The sequence below is a fragment of the Oreochromis aureus genome, linkage group 11 (assembly GCF_013358895.1).
Source record: "Oreochromis aureus strain Israel breed Guangdong linkage group 11, ZZ_aureus, whole genome shotgun sequence".
Lineage (NCBI taxonomy): Eukaryota > Metazoa > Chordata > Actinopteri > Cichliformes > Cichlidae > Oreochromis > Oreochromis aureus.
Window position 1 is genome coordinate 29,932,218 of NC_052952.1, and position 23,095 is coordinate 29,955,312.

The 23,095-nt window shown below is 38.2% G+C and overlaps 1 protein-coding gene across 2 annotated transcripts; it reads left to right on the plus strand.

Moving 5' to 3' along the window:
- The first annotated feature begins 2,927 nt into the window (after positions 1–2,927).
- Positions 2,928–20,331, plus strand: capn7 (calpain 7). Of its 2 annotated transcripts, XM_031756700.2 has the most exons (22): positions 2,928–3,290; positions 3,550–3,658; positions 5,173–5,330; positions 5,478–5,545; positions 5,714–5,947; positions 6,286–6,372; positions 6,808–6,934; positions 7,370–7,455; positions 7,588–7,681; positions 8,151–8,297; positions 8,709–8,815; positions 8,929–9,049; positions 10,068–10,212; positions 11,655–11,754; positions 11,931–12,066; positions 12,177–12,252; positions 12,621–12,766; positions 13,900–13,962; positions 14,162–14,292; positions 15,335–15,427; positions 16,581–16,750; positions 17,843–20,331. In XM_031756700.2, the coding sequence occupies exons 1-21, from the start codon at positions 3,189–3,191 to the stop codon at positions 16,723–16,725; spliced, it is 2,475 nt and encodes an 824-aa protein (XP_031612560.1). In that variant the 5' UTR covers positions 2,928–3,188; the 3' UTR covers positions 16,726–16,750; positions 17,843–20,331. The 2 variants fall into 2 exon arrangements, with proteins under 2 accessions (XP_031612560.1, XP_031612559.1); XM_031756699.2 differs by having other exon boundaries at positions 16,581–20,330.
- The last annotated feature ends 2,764 nt before the right edge of the window (positions 20,332–23,095 follow it).

Sequence of the window (23,095 nt, forward strand, 5' to 3'; positions counted from 1 at the left end):
TGGATCTGCAAAAAGAAAGCTTTGTCTGTTTGAATACTGCAGTAAAACCTCAGAGGACTAGTCTCAGTTTCAAATTATAACATTAATGATGATATTAATAACTGGTCAACAGAGGGCACTGCATTACTTCAAATCAAAGAGTCGTTGTCTGAAGTATCGGCATTGAGATTTTTTTAATACTATGTTTAGGTATAAAGTTTTAATCAAGCCAAGAACAACACTGTTCAAACTGCTGTAACATGTTTAATCCAGATGTGGAAGAAGGACAGCTGGCCTCTACATTTGGACTTTGTTAATCAGTCACAGTGTCAACATCAGCTACAGAGCAGGAACAACAGGAAGCTCAGCTTTAGAGGACTCTCATGTTGTGTATTTAGGTTTTATGCAGATCAATGTTTTTTAGTGTTGTTATCAAAGTTTTGATTTTATTCATTTACTTCTATCTTCTTGTAATTTTATTTTTCCCCACATTAGTTTAGTTAATTTTCAAAGTAAATTTATGCTTTTTGTCTCAGTAGTTATTTCAGTTTAATTAACCAAATTATTAAAAACTTTTGCCTGAAAGTCTGCTGGAATATTCATATGGTAGACTTAGAATTTGGCATAAACAGCACAAAAACATGGCTCCATCCTGCCCTGTATCAGCAGTTCAGACTGGTGGTGTCAAAATAATGGTTTGGGAGGTATATTTTCATGGCACACTTGGTGTCCTTTAATGCCAAATGAGTATTGATAAAATGAGTATTGTTGCTGACCATGCCCATCTCCTCATGGCAACAGTGCACCCATTTTTCTGATGGCTGATTCCAGCAACATAGTACATCATGTGAGTTCACTGTAGTCAAATAGCCCCCATAGTCAACAGGTCTCTATTTCAATAGAGCACTTTTGATAGAGTCTTACAAATCTGCAGTAACTGTTTGAAAGTATCGTGCTAATATGGACTCAAGTGTCTCTAGATATTTATATAGAAAATATTTCAAGTATCCTCCACATAGAATTAAGGGAGGTCTGACCATAAAAATGGCTCCAACCACGGATTACTGTGGTGCACTTGATAAAGTGTTTTCTGAGAGTATACAAGAGCATACAAGGGGCAGAGTGAGAACTATGCCTCAGACATGTTCAAACAAATAAATAATTCCCATCAACAAATAGATATGTGTGGAAAAAAGACTTACAATCTGGTCCCTATTGACATGAGATACATTGTTACCACATGCTCACATCTAACAGACAATTGCATCATACCTTTATGTGTATGATGCACATTAAGATAGTTGTATTTATGTGAAAGGTTAAAATCAGAAGCACTGAGAATAAACCGTTTAAAAGATTTTCTTATTGAAAATGTATATCCTGTTTTAGTTTTGGATATACTAAAATCATAAAGAAGATTGCTTATTGGGAGGCAAAATAATTTTATTCTGAGTATTTTTATTTGTATTGAAAACTATGAGTCACCTCAAATGGTTCCATGGCTTCATGGAGCTATTGGTATTTTATGCAACACAAATCAGAAAAAGCTCTTGGTGAGTACAGAATATATCTTATCTGCGACAAGCAGAGAAAATCAAAATTCAAATTTCCCCATTTGCTGTTTTGAGGAGGCAGACATTCTCTCTAGATTAAATTTTTATATTGAGTAATACACAAATAATTTTTCGATTTCCAGTTCCCAAGGATAGTTTTCTTCAAGAGGTATATAAGGCATTCAGAACTATGTTTGCTGTTTGCACATCCATAGATAATTCACTTACCTGACCAAAGATACACAGTGAGGTAAGGTTGGAATACAGCAACTAAACCATGTGCATAGGTATTCATATATCCTCTGCCAGAAACTCTGAACAGGCATACAAGACCTTAGAGCTTGCATATAGATCTCAGATTAAGGAATTTAAACACATTTGTGTTGAGAAGTTTTTATCTTGAGGGATTGATCTTGCTCCCATTTTGCAGTTGGAAAGGAAACTGAGTCATTATTTTAAAAATAACTTTTTAAGTTCAGTTGATTGGAATTAAATCTTGCCTGTATCACAGGCTTCATTTACTGATATTCAAGAAATTTACTGTTGCTGATTTCATAATTTGATACAAGTTATTAGAATTAGGTAAAGTTTCTTTCTTGAATAACATGTTCTAGATTTTTTACATTTGTAATTCTTTTCTCATGCCATGAGGGAAAATGTTGTATTTTCTTTTTCTGATATATCTAGACTCCAAATGGGTGTTAGTTTATAGAGGATAAGTGAAGATTTAAAACAGTTTTAAAGCAGAGTTTTACTCTTTAACTGAGTGCTTGTTCTAGCTCTAACCATGAGCTCTCTAAAAATCTTTGTTTTGACTATTTTAAAACATACTGCAATCTATTTTTTCCATAAAAATTTTGAGACGTTTGAGTGTAGTGACTTAAACCAAGAAATAGAGGGTTTATTAGGGATCAGCAAGGAAAAATGATTTTTGAGACAGGTAAAGTTTTCCAACAGGTAAGATCATCCTCTACCATTTTTAGTAAACAAATGTGATTCTGGAAAAAAAAAATCCTCATAAAAACGATTGCTCTTCCCCTTTTCCTCTTGATTGTCAGCTCCAGAATCAAAATCCTTTCTCCAATATATCCACTATCCCTCTCATAACCATGTAAGTCTGGTCAGTTCACCTGGTCAGACACAATTTAACTCATTCTGACCCTTTGTATACTTCTGCATCATCCTCTTTCCCATATTTTAATGGTATGGCTCATAAAGAAAAAAAAGAAAGACTAGACTTATACTACAATATTTTACTAATTGCCAATAAATAACGTTAGCTGTATTAAAAAAAAATGTTATTTTCCCCTGCTCGTGAACGCAACGTCGTACCCCCCGCGCTCTTCAACAGTGCTAGCGTTTCTACTGCGACTGCGCGAATTGTCTACCGGAAACAGTATGGTTCTTTTGGTGTCTGCTAATGTTGTAGTCATTTGTTAAAAGGCAGAGGAAAACTTTTACCGTGGCAGTTTTGGCTGTATCAACACCACGTATCAGCATTATCTTCACTATGTTTTTTCCGAGTTGATAGAATGAACAGTGCCAACAGAGAAAAGCAGATATTTTGTTTGTAGACATTTTATAGGTAGCTAACGGTTAGCTAGCCTGTTCTGGCTAACTGAGAGATTGTCACTCTGTCAACAAGTTTTGCTCGACATGGACTCCGCGGCGCTGGAACTTGATGCTGTCACTTTTGCCAAAACAGCTGTAACACATGACCAGAATGGCAAATATAACGAGGCTGTATTTTATTATAAGGTAAGTGCCAATAAGTTTTACCTGTAAACGTCTGCCATTTTTCAGGGTTAGCATTTTGCTAATCTTAGAAGTTCAAACTCACTTTCATTTCTGTAATAGCCGCAGGATTAGATTTAAGAAGTCTACTACTTTACGAATCAACAGTTTACAAATATATTTGGTCCAAGTTGAGGGTTGCTAGTGTCCCTGGATGCCAGTACTTAGTGACCGGATGTGATACTTTTCTAACCGCTGCCTCTTTTATGTTTGTTTTCCATAGGAGGCAGCTCAGGCCCTCATTTATGCTGGCATGGCAGGGTCCAAACTGGAAGGGATCCAGGAGAAAGTGAATGAATACTTGGATCGGGTTCAAGCCCTCCACAATGCAGGTAAGCTCACCTCACAATAGGCCCAAAGGGTTGTGCTTCTGATGGATTTTCAGATGACTTACAAATGAAGGCTTAATGTGAAATATAAATCACATAAAAGCTACCCTAGTAATATAGAATGAAAATATAGACCTGGAAATGAATATAGTCCCATTTTAATTAAGGTATGGATAGCTGGAAACTGTAATAAACACACTCCACATGTTGTTCATTAAACTTGTTGTCTAAAAGACACTCATTATCCTGTTTTACTGAGTTGTTGATTTATCTTGAGCAACACCTTAAAAGAGGTGAAGTGTTTAATGAGTAAGAAAATGTTTCTCTTTTTTACTGAAAAGGACATAAATTCTCAGTTTCTGTCTGACCAGTTTTTTCCATGACTCTCCTCATGCTCTTGATTTGTGTGTTCACATGGGTGTGGCCACAGAATGTACAAGAGTCCTGTTACCACTAGATGATGTGTAATGCTGGGTATTGCTGTTTAGTGATTTCTATAATATGAAGTGTAGAAATTGATTGCTCTTTTTTTCTATCATCTTTCTATCATTTATCCAGAAAGCTACCAAAAAAATCACAACTAAGTTAACTTAGCACCTGTCTGAGCCAGCGTTAACAAAGAATAATAATTACTTTATGACATTTTTAAAGGTGGAGTTTATGTGTATGCTGTTGTATTAAGCTGCACCAGCAAACTTACTAAACTGATAGTTTAAGCACTATTTCAGCACTGTTCAAGAGATTAAAGGTGGCTCAAGAAAAGTTGTTGGAGGGTTAAATTCTGTTTTACTTACTGAATACAATGGCGATCGTGGCTCAAGAGTTGGGAGTTCGCCTTGTAATCGGAAGGTTGCCGGTTCGAGCCCCGGCTTGGACAGTCTCGGTCATTGTGTCCTTGGGCAAGACACTTCACCCGTTGCCTACTGGTGGTGGTCAGAGGGCCCGGTGGCGCCAGTGTCCGGCAGCCTCGCCTCTGTCAGTGCGCCCCAGGGTGGCTGTGGCTACAACGTAGCTTGCCATCACCAGTGTGTGAATGTGTGTGTGAATGGGTGAATGACTGGATATGTAAAGCGCTTTGGGGTCCTTAGGGACCATAAAGGCGCTATATAAATACAGGCCATTTACCATTTACAATGAGAGACAAATATGGACAGACAGTAGTTAAGATGAGTCTTTGGGTCAGATAGGAAAGACTAGGGAGCATTAATCTCCTTATCTAGTGTCTGGTCTTAATCTGGACCTGTCCAACAAGTCTTTGGTGTTTTTTCCTGCATGTTGTTCAGGTTTTAGCTAGAGACAAAGAAAAGCGCCTGTTTTGTAATGAAGATATTCATATTTCCAACTTTCATCTTGAGTTTTCATTTACTCAAGTATAATGTGCTAAAAACAGGTTTGGATAACTTGGTGTCCATTAAAAATCCTCTATGACAACAATGTAATTAAGACTCCATGGGAAAATGAATTAGGTCAAATTACCTGTTGTCTTAACCATTTCTTCCTTTGACCTTTGACACTAGTTCAAGCACAGAAAAGTGACCCACTGAAGTCCCGGCACCAGTTGGACCTGGAACGTGCCCACTTCCTGGTTACCCAAGCCTTTGAGGAAGATGAAAAGGGAAATGATGATGAAGCTATTGAACTGTACACTCAGGCTGTGGAGCTGTGCATTAAAACGGTTAGTATCTTGCTGTGCCCCTTTCTGTTTTTCATTATGTCACTCACTGACTGACACTCAAACTTCCCTCATATTATCCCTACTCATGCTCACATTTCAATCACAATTCCTCTTCCTGATTTCTTTTGTTTGTTTTGTTTTCACCAGTCCAATGAAACATCTGAGCAAGTGCTGCAGAACAAACTGAAACAGCTGGCACGTCAAGCTTTAGACAGGTACATATAAAACTGGTCCTGATTTTGTGTTGTAAACTAGAATGTTCATCATTCATTTTAATGCTCTAGAGCTTTTTGTTTTAATGTTGTTGTTGTTTTCACTTTTTGCATATTAAAAAAACAAAACAAAAAAACCCAAAATAAACTTCTTCCACTATATTTTGCCAGAGCCGAAGGTCTTAAAGAATCCCAGTCCAAAACGGCTTCAGCTCAGGACAGGACGGGGGCTCCTGGAACCAAGCCCAGCACTGGTGCCAGTTCAGGAGGACCTGTCCGCCAGTTCCTCCCTCTTGGGCCAGACTTCAGCCTCAATGACCGACAGCAATCCCAATCTGTCCGGGCTGTGCAGTCCAGTGAGCCCCAAGGTCAGCGCTACACATCTGAGGAGATCGAGGTACTCAGGTGAGAAGGCTCACTGAATATGTCATAAAGGCCCATGTTTCTGGGTATCTCTTTAGCATACCCTTTTAGTTGCTGAAAACTTTTAGAAAGTATAACATTTAAATTTTTTTCGAATGTAGTTTTGTGCTAAATCACTGCACCAGGTGGCAAATGAAATTACTGCCTCAGCCTTTGATGAAATTATGTTGAAAATCTTTGGATGCAAAAGATGCCTGGAAAACTTGTATAGGGCTCTTTAATGCCCTAATGGTTTTATCCTTTTTAAATATGTAAATACTACTGCATACAAAATTATGTGTCAAAGCTTTTCTATTTCATTAAACATGCTTTATTTTCAGGAGTACATCTACAATCAATGGCATAGCCTACGTGCCCTTTATGAGCGTGGACCTTAAAGAGCGATTTGCCTTTCCTGTACCTTTCTCGTGAGTTTGCTTTATTGTTTGCAGTCAGTTTTTATAATAGTAACATTGTTTCAAAGTTAATACATGCCTCACTTAGGCATTCAGGAGAGAAAAGTCATGTGCGATGTATGTATTTTGGAGACAGTCTTAAGATTTGTGGAAACTGCAGTATCTGTTTCTTGACACATTGAAGGAAAGGATACCTGAAACACTCAACACTAAAACACTTTTGCTTTGAGATGTGGTTGTAAGAAGTTTTTCCAGGTTAAATTCGTATAACAAATGCAGGCTTGTCAGTAGAAAACATTACATATATGAAGCTTTGGTCCAATACATGTGGGAATTACTGACAGAAACTTACTGTAGTTGAAAATTGATGACATAGAAAAATAAAATGTGTGACTGACTTGGCTAAAAACAGTTTTTGTTTTTATTTTATTTTTTTCTTCTCACCAGGGACAAATCAGGGAAACTGGCTTTGTCACCCAAACAGAAAGCCATCTTCTCCCGCTGGGTTCGGCCAGATGAGATCTGCAATAACCCCACCATGATCATGTCTGTGTCCAGCTTCAGCATCAAACAGGTTGGACTGGTTTCATTTTATTTCCACAATCCTCAATTGATCTCTACATGTATTTTCTAAAATGCTTATATTTGAATATTAAATAAAAATCTTGTTCAAACTTTGTCCTTTACCACAATTATTTTTCTCATGTTAGTTATTGAAGAATCATGCATTTAAAATTTGTTTCTTTAACATGGGTTGGATGATATGGTGGTTTTTTTTTGTTCACTGCTTAAATTCATCCAGTAGATGGCACAGTAACACCACAGATAAACGTTTTTATGGGAGACTATTTAAAAACCCTTTTGATATGTAAAAAGAGCACAAACATTCAGTGTAAAAAGTCCAAACTCAGACTTAAAGTAATGGTGATTTTATGCAATGTATTTAAATGTATGTAATTATATATTAACCCACATTCACATTGATTTCCTCATTTCATCTTCTGTCCAGACGGTGGTATCGGACTGTTCGTTTGTGGCCTCTTTAGCCATCAGTGCAGCCTACGAGAGACGCTACAACAAAAAACTCATCACCAGGTGCTGTGTAGCTTCTGTTCCTTACTGATATTGTTTTTATGGCACATCAGCATGCAGTGCATTTTAATTTAAACTGTCTTTCATACTAAAAAGCAAAATAGCCATTGAACCTTGCATGTTTGTGTGTTGCAGCATAATCTACCCTCAGAACAGACGAGGAGAGCCGGAATACAACCCCTGTGGAAAGTACATGGTCAAACTCCATATCAACGGAGTTCCCAGGAAGGTAAACAACGATTTACAACAGTCAGTTACCTGTTACCTGTTGGTTATTTGCATTGCAAATATTTTGTCTTTACAGTGTGAGTTGAAATAAGCATAAAAAAGTACTTTGTGAAATGTTTACACTCATGTCACCTGTTCATGATGCAAAAGAAAATATCTTGTTTTGATTTTTTGTTTTTTGTTTTGGGTTTTTTGTTGTTGTTGTTGTTGTTGTTGTTTTTTTAGATTTAATAATGCATTCTGGCATTAATTTTAATATAACAATAGTTATTTTTTTTTTTAAGTATACAAATTCATCCCCCCTTTTTTTTTTTTTTTTTTTTTTTTTTTACTTCAAAAAATGGAAAATGGGGAAAAAGTCTTACTTCTATCTGATAACTCCTGTGCATGAGAAAAAGTTATAGTTATGATCTTTGTTATATTACTCCTGCTTTCCTTAAACTGAGAAACTGACTCTTTGCCTGTTCCAGGTTATTATAGATGACTTCCTCCCAGTGGATCGCAATGGAGAGTTATTGTGCTCCTACTCCAGCAACAGGAACGAGCTCTGGGTGTCCCTAATTGAGAAGGCCTACATGAAGGTGATGGGCGGCTACGACTTCCCTGGTTCCAACTCGGTAAGTAAACCGGGACATTTGTTAATTAGTGATTTCTTCTGGTGCAAAAAGGTAACATCTAAAAATAGCTCCCCAATAAAAAGTAATTAAGTAAAATATTTTGTGCAGGGATTTGCTGGAACTGAGGAGAAAGGAATGTACAGTTGCAATAAGTTTAAATATATTTAAAAATAAATGTGCTTTTTTTTTTTTTTTTTTTTTTTTTTTTTTTTTTAGCTTGATAAATTTGTGTCTTTGTAATTGGTTCACTTCCAGGTTTAGTAACTCCAAAAAGCTTCTCTTTTCCTAAATTTTGCAGCCATGCTGTTGAGCAACTTTCTGCATATATTCTGAATTCAAAAAAAGTCTGATGTCAAAGTCAAGAAATTAGTTTTCTTAAGAACTGTTTTCATAATAGCCTAATTTTTACAGAATATTGATCTGCATGCTCTCACTGGCTGGATTCCTGAACGCATCGCTATGCACTCTGACAATCAGTCATTCAACAGGGACGACACCTTCCGCATGCTCTTCCAGAGGTAGATGCACAGACTTACACAGGCATAATTATTTTATAGGCCATAATAAATTCCTCAACTAAACATCTGTGCTTATTCTCACTCTGTATGTGCTTCTCTCTCTCCTGTTTAAGGTTTCACAGGGGTGACGTTCTCATCACCACAGCAACGGGTGTAATGACAGAGGAGGAAGGGGAAAGATGGGGTTTAGTGCCAACACACGCTTACGCTGTTCTTGACATCAGGGAATACAAGGTTAGTGTTGGTCGTTTACCATTATACTGTCAGTTTGAGATGGACAATGGTGAAATAAGCTGTTTTAGAAACTGTCCTTTATAAAACTAAATTCAAAAGCTAATCACTAACACATTGGTCCATACCATTGCTTAACATCATTTTTATATACATCAAGCCATTAGTGGCCCCTCATACACAATGGATAGTGGATACTTTCTAATTTCCAGCAGGGGGAACTAATTTTGTTGCAAAAAAAAAATCAGATTGATATGTTTGTGAGAAACTGTTTCTACTTTTCACCTGATTTGTTTCTTTAAGCACTTATCAAGTTAAATTTGTATACAAAGATGATCATAAAGGAACGATGGGATTGTCTTACTATTGCGGTTACACAGTCAATGTTTCCTTCAATTTTTCATCTGCCTTATATTGACTCAGAGACGGAGTGTGGGGGGAAATCAGGTTTATGACATTTATATTATACTGACCCTGCTGCAGCGCTGATATCCGAAACACTGGTGAACTCAATATTTCAATATGAATTGAATTCAGCCCTGCTAACCGGCTTTGCAGGTATCTCTGAAACTTCTAAAAGATCTCTGTGCATGGTTTTACTAGTTATTGTCAATTATGGTAAAATGGTAAATGGCCTGCATTTGTATAGCGCTTTACTCAGTCCCTAAGGACCCCAAAGCGCTTTACACTACATTCAGTCACTCACCCATTCACACACTGGCAATGGCAAGCTACATTGTAGCCACAGCTGCCCTGGGGCGCACTGACAGAGGCAAGGCTGCCGGACACTGGCGCCACCAGGCCCTCTGACCACCACTAGTAGGGTGGGGTTTTTAAACTTCCCAATATAAAAAAAAAAAAATCCTCATGCACACTAAACTGAAGAATGAGCACTTCATTCTTATATTCTTCATTGTAAATGTTTAGTAAACACAGTAGTTTGTAGTATTTGTAGATAGTGAAGTCATTTTTTTCTGCTTGTGTGATTAACCTCATACCTGCGGGTTTGTTTCTCTTGTAGAAAATGCGATTCCTGCAGCTAAAGAATCCGTGGAGTCATCTGCGGTGGAAGGGACGCTACAGTGAGCGCGATGAGAAGAACTGGACACCTGAGCTCCTGAAATACCTCAACTTTGACCCCAAGACAGCTCAGAAGTTTGATAACGGTATCTGAGTTTATTGAGTTTTACATTCAGTACTTTGAAATTGGTCACACACATTGGTCTTTATATTCTGTCTTTAAGTAATTCCAGGGTATGGAGCATATTCTGTCGCAGTTTAGCTGTTACAGTCGGTTTGTTTTTCTGTTCCTGGTAACTAATGTACTATTTATTTATTTTTTTTACTTTTTTTTTTTAAGTTAAACATTGTATGTACACTTACTGTGTGTGCATTTAAGAACCTTGTGAAAATGTTAGTCACATTCTTAAATAATCAAAGGGTATTTTAAATGTTATAGAAATATGTGGCAGTTTGCGTCATGCATAAAATTACTCACACAGTGTTAGATTAAATAGAGGGTATGCCTCACTCTGGTTGTCTCTGTCAGGTGGTTTTAGTGTTTACACCAGGGGTCCCTAATCCCAGTCCACGAGGGCCGGTGTCCCTGCAGGTTTTAGATCTCACCCTGGGTCAACACACCTGAATCACATGATTAGTTCATTACCAGGCCTCTGGAAAACTCCAAGACATGTTGAGGAGGTAATTTATCCATTTAAATCAGCTGTGATGGATCACAGACACATCTAAAACCTGCAGGGACACCGGCCCTCGCGGACTGGGATTGGGGGACCCCTGGTTTACACTTTCCCATCACAGAGAGAGACAGAGGTGCTGAAATCTTCAACATTTGCCATTATAATATCTCAGAAGACAGTTTACCGGTGTTGCAGTTTAATAAAATATGAATTGGATAAAAAGAAGAAAATAAATGGACGGATTGATTAGCCAACTGATTCCTTCTTACTGTTACCAGATCCACCATCTTTCTGTATGTAGTTTGCATGTTCTCCCCGGTGTCCAGGTACACTGGTTTTCTGCCACAGTCCAAAGACATGCAGTTAGTCAGGTTAGGTTAATTAGTGTTTCCAAATTGGCCATAGGTAAAAAGGTTGAGTGTGAGTGGTTATCTGTCTCTCTGTGTCCGCCCTGTGACTCACTGGCAACATGATCAGGGTGTACCTAAAAGGTAGCTGGGATCGGCTTCCACCAACCCTAAACTGGATAAACAGAAGAAAGTAGATGGAAAGATAACTGCTGTTGTGAATGGGTGCCATATAAATAAAAAAATTAATTCAAAATGAAATAGTATCCACAGAAGAACTTAAGGAGGTAGAATTAAAATATTATGCTTTACAAATAATGAACATTGGAGAGTGTTTAAAAATTAAAATCACTTGCTAAGAAAGCAAAAGTTACAAAAGTTACTCACCATGATGTGCAGTGCCGACTTTATTCATAGGCTTATGACATAGTCGATATGTTGCTAATGAAATCCAGTATATACCTGAAGTCACTGTGAGGGTATAAATCCAAACAATTTTTATCTCTCTTGGCAAACTTAAAATGATAAATTAGTGTTAACGATCAACTTGTGTTTGCTTTCCAGGTGTGTTCTGGATCGCATGGGAGGACCTTTGTCAATACTATGATGTCATCTACCTGAGCTGGAATCCTGCACTCTTTAAAAACTCTTCCTGTATTCACAGGTGTCTGTTTATTTATATTACTCATGTTTTATGGATGCAGAGGTTTTCACTCACATTTTAAGGACTATTCAAGGGAACAAAAAACATCACATAGTATCTTACTCTTAAATATTCTGGTACATTTTGTGACATTCTACACTGACATGTCTATGTTCTGGTTTCTTTTCCATCTGCAGTACCTGGGATGGAAAGCTGGGTCCAGTGAAGGATGTCTACAGTCTTGCCAACAATCCCCAGTACAGGCTGGAGGTTCAGTGTCCAGCTGGTGGTGCTGCTGTGTGGGTGCTTCTCACCAGACACATCACTGATAAGGTAAAGGCACAGATCTGATATATTTTTATTTCATCCAGATTTCATTTCCATTAATGTGGTGGCCTGATACTGTAATGCTACACTTTTGTGCTATGACTGTGTCTGTCCAGGATGATTTTGCACAAAACAGAGAGTTCATCACGCTGGTCGTTTACAAGACGGATGGCAAGAAGGTTTACTATCCAGGTGAGGTTTGATAGATGCCTTAGAGGACATTTTTTTCTTTCTCTGCACCACCGAGCAAGGAGAGTTCCACTATAGATGAATGGTAGCAGGAGATTGATGACGGCCTTTATTTCTGCCCTACAGTCGCATACAGCAAGGTCAGATGCCTGGAAGAAAGAGATTAGTCTATTGCAGAGCCCTAGCTTTAGTGATGCATCGCTCTTTTTACAAAGATACAAAGAAAAACTTCACTAACATTTACTACCCTATAAAATCGATACTGGAGGTTAAGAAGAAATTCAGTTAGAAGTTCAGTTTGAAGAAAGTTTTACGTTATCTGTAAGCTACAGTGTGGTTATTTACTTTGAATACCTCTTCTTCCTCCCCAGCGGACCCCCCTCCTTTCATAGATGGCATCCGTATCAACAGTCCACACTATCTGACCAAGATGAAGCTGACCAGTGCAGGAACACACACCTTTACTCTGGTGGTTTCCCAGTACGAGAAACAGAACACCATCAACTACACACTGCGGGTGAGAGATGTTAACTCTGTTTATGCTCATACACAGAAGTACAGTCTAAAAAGTAATTTAAAAAGTGTTGTCTTCATTTTTTTTTTTTTTACTATTGAAATCATTTCTAACTCTAACTAGAATTTGATGTGACAGCTGGTAACAACAGTTTCAAAGCTATCTATTGGGCATTTTGTCAGAACTCAAGTACACAGGAGCCAAGTTGATCTATAAGTTTCAGTTGGGTTTCCTACAAACTCATAAGGATCAAAACCTGGTTGTGCTAGAATAAGCACGATGTCTGTTTTTGTTTCTGTCAGACTTACTGTACATACTTATACATGCAGTTAGGAACAGTGACTGCTCTTCTCTGATCTCCTCTCCCTATAAATGAAAATTCACCTCTCGCATTATTCTGCTACACCCACTTCAGCTTGTCTGAAAAAGCAGGTCCTTGAGTTTAGATTCTCAGGGACTTTTTAAGTGCGCGCGTGTGCTGCGTGACCCAAATATATTTTTAGTTATTTATAATTCATGGACTCCTCTTGCGAACCGCAGTGAAGACTTGGGAAAACAGTTTATACTGAAATCCCTCATTAAAAAAACAACGTGCACTAGTGTGCACGTGTCAGCTGGAAGCTTTGTGTTTTATGTGTGTGTGAATTCTGTAACAGCAACACGACTGCTGTAAACACTGCAGGCTTTCTCTCAGTTTCTCTCTCTCCCTCTGTCTCCAACAAGCCAGCCGTGAAGAAAAAATCCCCTCCTATCAGCTCACATCAGTGTTTCTCTATGAATATCATCTTTGGAATAACTGATTGAACTCTCTCGTGTTCATTGTGTTTTCACCAGAGATCAAAGCCGGAAGCAGAAAATCTGATTTCTTTTCTAATGTTTCTTTTGCCAGAATGGCACTGATATAAAAGATCTATTTCATGAGCAGATGGTTAAGAATTCACAAACAGTTTTTACAGTGTTTGGAGCTACAATATGCACATTTTGACAAAGTTATAGATGATGGAGTATTATTAGGCAGGGTATTTTTTTTTTTTTTTTTTTGGTTGCTTCCTTTGTTTTTCATTGAATATTTTACTGAGCAGTTTGCCCACTAACAATGTGAACCCTAAAATAATGGAGGTTGTTTCTTTATGCAGGTCTACACTGGATGCAAATTCACCTTCTCCAAGATCCCAAATCCCTTCACTCACACAAAAAGGGTATGCTATGTATAAATCATCAACTAAATTCTGTGCATTATGTATTTTGTCATGCAATTTAGTACTGTTACATTTTTGGGCAATTTGGTTAGCTAAATTAGACAACATTATATTAACTGTATTCTGTGAATGTATTTACGTTGTGCAAACAGTTGGATATTGTGGATATTATGTTTACTGACTTTATTTCTGTCTTCAGATCAATGGTCAGTGGAAAGGGCTCAGTGCCGGTGGCTGTGGAAATTACAAAGACTCGTACAAAAATAACCCAATCTATCAGATTAACCTGGAACGCTCCGGACCACTGCTCATCGAGCTCCGAGGATCCAGGTGAGCCCCCTATACCCTAGTTGGTATACTGAGGCGCAATATACTATATGTGGTATAGAGTAAATTGGGTCTCCATATGACGATAATATCCTAATAGGAGCACAGTTTTCAATTTTCATTGAAATCATTCATGTCGTTTTAGCTCCAATAGATTTAAAAGCTTGTTTTACTTTTACTTCATCTGTGCTTGTAGTTGTATAATCTGCATATAGCAGAAAATGATGACATAAAACAAACACTGAAACCATCAGCATCATCAACCTCTCAGTCTGGGTATTTATGTGCTACTTAGAAAATGCCAGCAAAAAGATTCTGGGAAAATTAGATTTTATAAAACAAAATTGGGTTAAATTAGTCCTCCGGGGTCGTGGTCACGGCTCTTATTTTAGCGTACCTCAGATCTCTAACCAACTGATGGAATTTATGTCAGCACAGCCAAAACTACTTGAAAGTCTTTGTCACTCTGTGCTACATTATTATATAAATACTTCAGAAGTGAAATGGAATTTGAATTTGTTAAATGTTCGGCTCAGATAAACAGATAAACCAGGTTATGCTTTTCTAGTTGTTTGTAGGGAGGGTTAACAGTGACGCAAATGGCACAAAAACTAAGGCGTTTGTTCACCATGCCAATGACAGATGTTTTTGTAGTGGTTTTGTTTTGTTTTTCTGGCATTAAAACTCCTCGTTAATGGCAATAATTTTAGGTAGTTGCCACTTGTCCTGCCATTATATTTTACTTCATTTAAAGCATATTTGTTTGACTAGTTTTAAGTGACTTATTAGCACAACGGCTAAGTGACTTTTCTCATGTAGCATTAGCACATAAAAATCCTTTGGCTCAATCCCTTACATACTGAGACACACAGGCTTGTTGCACTAAAGTCCAACTATGCACTGCAGGAAACCAAATAAAGGCAAAACAAAAAGCTGTTATTTTTCCTCAACAATGGATAACCCTACGACTTTAGCTTGAGCATCTTTGATCTGTGTAGAAGTCAGTTGCCATTCTCTGCATTTTATTTCTGTTCTGTGTCTGCAGGCAGTACAGCGTTGGGTTTGAGATGGTGACAGTGTCGACAGTGGGTGATCCAGGCTCAGCTGCCTTCCACAAGAAGAGCAGTGGCGATTACAGGTACAGTAATGAGCAGGCATCATCGTGAAAGGTACACAGGCTGCAGAGCAACAAGTCCATCCTGACCACAAACTGAGTTTGAAGTCTGGTCATTTATCAACACTGCAGAAGATTTATTTGAGTTCAGTTACAGCATCAGGACCGCTGTTACAACTGAGCAGTACATTGATCTAATGTGATATCTTTGTGACTTTCTGAGGGCAAAATGAATTTTCATTTGATTGAAAGTATTTATTCATTAAAATAAAATTAAATGTATTCTGCTGAATTTTCCTGTAAGACAGGGGTGTCGAACTCCAGGCCTCGAGGGCCGGTGTCCTGCGAGTTTTAGATATCAACCTGGGTCAACACACCTGAATCAAATGATTAGTTCATTACTAGGCCTCTGGAGAACATCAAGACATGTTGAGGAGGTAATTTAGCCATTTAAATCAGCTGTGTTGGATCAAGGACACATCTAAAACCTGCAGGACACCGGCCCTCGAGGCCTGGAGTTTGACACCCCTGCTGTAAGAGATCACAAAAATGTTTCTTACTACAATTTGCATATTTCTAAGATATTGATCAATTAATTTTATTCCTCAAAAACTTGTTTCCATCTGCGATTGTAGATCTGTACCATCATTAAATTTTTAACAGGTCAATACTAAAACGGTCAGCAGGAATATGTATTAAGCTGTGGATTTTATTGTTTACAAACATGTGGGTATAGCTGAGTCAGTTCAGTGTTTCACATGCAGTAATTTTAGATTTTACCACCAGGGGGCAGCATTTTTTTTTATCAGTGGGTGTGTTACGATGTTTTCAGATTTTTGCTGCTGTTTAAGATGTTTAAGTCTTTTTAGCAAACCTAGTTTCCTCAAGAGAATTTGAAAGTGTTCCTGATTACTTGCCTGGTTTAAACAAATAAAATAAAAATAACTTATGCTGTTTATAGATTTGGTTAGGTTTGGAAGATTAAAACTCTTTTTTTTTTTTAATAAAAGAATTTACAGAAAGTACCTTTTAGTCAAAGTCGTTCAAGAAAAGTTAGTCTGATCAATTTGGCTCATCTTTTAAAATGAAAATGTGATGTTTAATTTCCCACACCTCTGAAATGACATCAACCCTCTGCCATAAATTGACGTCACAGCCTCTTCCTTGCTTCTTGCAGATGTGGTTTCTGCTACATGGAGGTGGATCATGTCCCAGCAGGCATCTATAACGTCACCCCCACCACTTTCCTGCCCAAACAGGAAGGACCCTTCTTTTTGGACTTCAGCAGTACTACACCCCTCAAGGTCTCCCAGCTCCAATGAAGATGGAGCTGGGATTGGGAGGAAGGTACTTGGTGGCATTGTGGAATATATTTCTGAAACTGCATTTTGGAAGTGCCAAGGCCTCCACAAAGCCCAGAATGTGACTGCTGCTAGCATTTCCCCTTCTTTTACTGAGACCTTTTTCTGATGTGGACTTGAATTTCAAAACTGAATCAAGGATACCACAAATCTGTTCTGGAGATATAATCAAGAGGGACTTCGATATGGACTAAAATGCATCAACCATCAAGGCATCTTGGGACATGAGTAAAAAAACAAAAACAAAATAACATCTCTGCCAAATTTAAAAACAGCCCATTACAAGCCTCACAAAGTAATGGTGTTAAGAGCAGTAACTCCTTTTACCCTAATAAGGCACAGAATTCCTCAAATAGAACAATTAGTATCAAGATTTTTGTTCTTATTGTAGGCAAATCTGAGTGATTTCATGGAACAATAATGATCACACGGCCACATCTGGGATTCATCGGGATGTGGAGCAGTAACGAGGTTGAAGCTGCAGAATTAGTGACATGGATACTTAAACACAGCCGATTTTTCTACTTGTTCACAGGATCTGTTTTACTGCAGTGAACACCTCAGCACTAAAGAGCTACAGCCTTGTGGTTTCGAATCACAGGTTTAATTTTAAGACAAGGATTATGTATTTAAGATATGACGGTACTTTTGGATTGTAGCTGAGTGCATTCAGCCTAAAATGTGACCAGCAGCAAGCCAACCAGTGTTGAACTATACACATAAGTAAATGAAAAGATGAAGCTGAAATTCAAAATTAATTAAAAGACCAGGGGAAAAAAATGAATAACTCTCATATAAATGAGAAAAGTAGTCCAAGGGTTTCATGTTTGAGGTGCTCATTACTTCAAAGCTTCAAAGACACTGACAACCACAGTTAAAAAACACAACATGCTGTTTCTGAGAAGTAATTAAATCACTTGCAAAGTATATTGAAATCTTATCTGTTGTGATATTCACTTCTTCTAGCAATTAAATAAGCTGCCAAAAAAAAGCTGTTTTAAAAAACAGTTAACATGTCAGGTGGAAGGGGCAGTTAGTTTCTTTGAACGACCAACAAAATATTTTCTTTAATTCTCAGGAGCAGTGCAGCAGAGCAGCATCACAGGGAATCCAGTATGGCAGCAGTTGAATGATGTCTCTACATGTTGTCTGTTGATGTGATGGCTGAGTGAGAAACATCAGCCTGATTTCACTGCCAGGCTTCACGTTGAGTTTGTTATACATGAGCGTGCGTATGTGGGTGCGTGTAGATGTCTGATTGTTGCTGTTACAAACTTAAATGTCTTGCCAAGTACCCATTATATGTTTACCTTTTGTTTTGTCGATGCACTGCACTTTAAACTCTTTTTCATCGTGTTTACTGTTTGGTTCATCGGTGCAAACAGCAGCTCATCCTAAGTCACCGTGTTTCCTCAGTTTATAGTGTAGAAAGTTTATTTTGGGTGATGTCAGCTATCAGCAGTCTGTCATGTACAGATGCTGCTGCTATATTCATTGCTGCTCATCTCTGCCAACCTTTACAATTGCATCACAAATCCCTGGGCAACAATATGTGTTGCAATCATAGAGGTACTTCTGTAAGAGATTGTATTAGATTTGGATTTGGGCTAGATGCCCTGAAATACCAATGCTGAAATTAACATGAGGAATATGTTGCATCATGTGGAAGCAGCCGGCCAATATTATGCTCATTAACTGTAGTGTATGCTTAGAGACATTTGAATGGGAAAACATTGAGTCAACTCACCGAAGGACTTTTGATCTCATAAGAAGAAATGTTCAGTGCTCTTCTCATTGCATTGCAACTTGCAGACTCAAAATCTACAGGCCAGTTTTTTTTCTGGAGTTTCCAACATCAAAGTTTATGCTTCACCTTGGGAACATAGTCTGAAAAATGATATGGTCAGCTTACTATATGGTTTTTGTTTGTTTGTTTGTTTTAGCTTTTAACTGCATCAAAGCTTAACTAAAAGTGAAGGGAGTTCAGTCAGTTGTCACAGAGCTTATTGTAGTTGTTTGAGGACCTAAGAACCATCTCTTTGATATTCAAGCACTTACTGTAAAGAAAAGCTCGTGAAAAAACAGCTCAAGTAATGAAAACTTTCTTCAGTCCATCCATCCATTTTTTTATTTTTATGTTTTGTTTTGTTTTTATGCTGGACCCTATCCCAGCTGCTATAGGGTAAAATTCAGGGTACGCCACGGACAGGTCGGCTAGTGCAACTAGATAGACAACCATTCATACTCAGTTCACACCTGCAGCCAATTTACCTTTAGTTAACCTAAACCCACAGACTGCATGTCTTTGGACTGTGGGAGGAAGCTGGAGTACTCAGAGAGAAGCCATGCAGACACGGGGAGAACATAAAAACTCCACACAGAAAGGCCCCGGCAGGATGGTAGATTAAAACCCAGGTTCTTATTTTGCAAACTCAGAAGTTAAGTAACAGACAGCAAACACTTGGGAAATAATTATTAAACTTAATTTATTTTTAACTTTAATATAATTTAATATAATTCACTCTACAAATGTGTATTGTGGGCCATTATACTTGTCATTTTCGCCCTTGTGAATGGATATGAGGACACTGATGTCAGATCCACTGGCACAAGCCATGCTTTAGTGTCATTTTGGATGGTCATGCACCATTCAGTTTCTGTAACCTCAAGTTTTTCTGTTCCCTCAAAAATGCCATAAAGCAAATATAAATGTCACCGTCAGTGCACAAAGCAAACATTGCAGGGTGTATAATGGGCCCTGTAGTGCCATGGCTGCATGCTGAAGAAGTCTGTGTTCACTGAGCACAATGCACAGCTGTAAACCCCTGCGTGAGCCACCCTCAGTCTGCGCACAGCTGTTTCTTCTGTGATTAATGATTTCACCAATTTAATTTGGATTGTTTATTCATAAAATGAAGGGGAGAAATCCAAAACATGCAGTTTACAGTGGTGTAAAACACTGAAAAAGAGTTAATCATCACTTAAATAAACTTATGAATGAAGCATTTTTGCACAAATAATTAAGTGATTATCAAAATAGTTGCTGATGGATTTTCTGTTGTGTAACACGCCATGGGATGCTGTGCTGTGCGCTTAGTGTTCACAACATTACAGAAACCTCTTCACAATAAATCAGATAAAACTGTTCATCTTGGCTTTGCTTTTTGATCAATTTATTTTGAATATTTTAATTTCTCATGTGAATCATGTACATCTTGTCTGTGTACCATTATTCCTTTGCAATGGAAAAGTGTGCAGTGGAGACGGACTGTAAATGAATTAGTAATGTTGGTGTGTAAAACGATTGACGCGAGCAGTTCAGCTTTAAATATCCATTGCGAGGGACTTCTTTTCACCTGTTTACTGATGATAATTTATTGTTGTAATGAATATCCCTCTCTCACCATACTGACTTGTCTTTTTATTACTGACTAGCCGACTCATTTAAAGATGAAACAAGACAATCTTGCAGCCGCCTGTTGTGTGAATGATGACATTTGCAGAACTTGCACTAAGCGCTGAGTAGACTGGCATGTTCAGAATTTGAATACAGAGAATTATACCTGTTTCTGTGTGTGCTGTTTTTCAATTATTTGTGCAGATAATCACAAGTATGGCACATTATCTACCTCTGAAGCCAGCGTGCCATATTCAGATAACAGTATTTCTGCCCACAGCAATCCTGTACTGAAGTAATCATGTCAACTATAGAGGTGTGCTAATGACATGTTCAGCTATCAGCCTTATGATAACCTAACCCCTACAGAAACACTTCAAGCCCTCCCCCACATCTGACTGAGCCATGATTGCATGTAGCTGACCTAAACACTGGATCCAGTGCTAGAGGGTTAAGTCAGACATCTAGTGTTAAATTAAAAGGTAAGCCAGCCATATCAGTCTTGATCATCTGTGTGGCAATCTGACCGTAAAATCATTTGATCCTTTATATTAAAGAAAAAAAAAAATCCAACTGTGAAAATCATCACGAAAGGTTGTGATAACAGGATGTTTCAAGTGAGCAGTCGGATGAAGCAGAGCCAGTTAGTTTTTATCAGCTTCTGAAGAATTTGCAGACATGAAAGCTGTGAGGTGAGCTGGTGATCTTACTTTTGTCATACCGTTAGCTTTGTTTGTTCTATTTGTATTCAAATCTCATTGAAATGGGCAGTTGTTTAGACACTACTGAGGTCATGCTGTGATTGGACAAGAAAAAAGGGGGTAAGTTCTCAATCTTTTTTTTAGTGTTTTTTGTTAAAAATCAATGTTTTTAATTTCTTAAAATGAGGTATATGAAGTAGAGGAGAGATGAAAAATGATGAATTATGTTAGTGTGCAATAATCAGGCTTAGGTGTTATTTTCTTTGTGTGTCAAAAATTCATTTTAAAGTCTTCAGGCTTTATATCGAAGTGTTTAATACAAGTATTTCATTAACTTGGAATTACAGCTTTAATCCATTTTCAGAAGCTTAAAAGTAATTGGACAGTTAATAAAATACTAGCTTCATGCCCAGGTGAGGCCTGTTGTGCTTCTAACAGCACATCTCTCACAGTGTCTTTACACATCCTTAGAATTAGAGGATGTGATGATGGCAACACCATGACAAGACAAAAAGGTTAATGTGATGTTGTTGTGTGTGCAACTACACTATGAGGAAAAAAGCTAAAAGGTCAGTGTTAAAGTGCAAACAGGAAGACAGGCATGGGAAAACACTGAAAAGAAATTAGAGAGGGCTGACTGGGCTGCTCAAAGCTCATGTCACATGTGGCTCTGATAAATGCCAACATGTCAGCATGGAAATTAAGTGCCTCATAATCTCTGCAAAGCAATTTTCACAATTTTAAATTTCACAAGTTGCCTCCGAAGAAGTCTATCAGCACATTTAGTTACATGTGCTTTAAGATTCGAAAAATGTGCTATTCTTAAGATCCTTACAGAATAGTTTAAAGTCGAATGTATGTTAAAACCCTACATGTTCTCACTTTAGACATTTAATACGGTCTCTTTGTTCTGTTAACAGGATGAACAATATTCTATTGTTCATCTTGCTAAACCTTCAGGCAAAGAAGCAATAACCTAAACAATAAACAATAAGTGGTGGTAATGTCCTCACCAAGCTTTCTCTTCTCTGAATCCTGATCACTTTACAGCTATCCCTAACTACCTGTTCAGAAGACACCACTGGCAAGTGTAATATATCTAAGCACACGTAACAGATCATTCCTTAAAATAACTGACACATAAGGAACACGCATAGGGGCATGCACTCCCATACAAACCTCCCTCTGCACCAAATCAGAGGTCAACATCAGACTCAACAGGTTCATCCCTGTTTCTCTGAACAGTACAAAACTGTCATTATCAGTTTCTGAGGAAAAGTGGAAGAACAGACTGATTAATGTTGGGCTCTAAATCACCTGTGTCTCTAAGGACTGTAACAGGAACTTTCTGACCCCGATCAGGTAGTGGCTCATTGGCTTCAGTTACGTAGGGACCATGTCCTCGAGAAGATCCCTCTGAAGTTCAGATGGGCAGAGACTGGGACTCAAAAAATATTAGAACTTGAGTGACTGGTGTGACGTAAAGGACTACTTCCCCACCCACTAACTGCCTATCACCAACTAGCTCTTAGTCTCAACCCTAGGCTTCATGCATTGCATGAGGTGCGTGTTAAACGTACTTGCCCTGGTTAAACTCCAGCCCTTGCGTCTCAGTTACACTTCCCTGTACATAATACACAAAGGTGTAATCATGTGATGCACAAAAAAAGACTATCCAGTAGCACCTGGGTGGACCGTGTCACTAATGCCTACAGGGTGGGTAATCCAAAAAAGCACCAGGTTAAATAGCTTTACAACGGCCTAACCATGTAGTGTCATCACTAAACCTTTGTCTGTCTCAACAATTCCACCAAGCATGGAAACACTGATACTCGGAGAACAGGCCCGAGGACAAGTAACAGTTATTCTTTAAAAAAACTACCAACTGGTGTTGAGGGCCCTCCTGTAACGTAATGCTAACAAACTAAGGAGAAGACCTCATTTTTTTTTTTTACACGTGACTCCACCTTCAACACAAGAGGGAGCCCCTGCAAGTATAATAAGCATTAACTGTTTTATTTAGATAAGATGAACAGAAAAGTCGGTAAATCAGTGCTGTGATGGATGCTTGGATGAGAAGAAAGTCAATGTCCATCAGTTCAGGAGCCTGCCTGCCACATGGAGGGGAGGAAAGAGGGAGGTCAGGTCAGTCTTTTATATCATTGAGGCCACAATCAGCCCTTTGTGGCAACCAGCTGGGTCGTCTCAGCTCGACCCCACAAACCAAACCTGT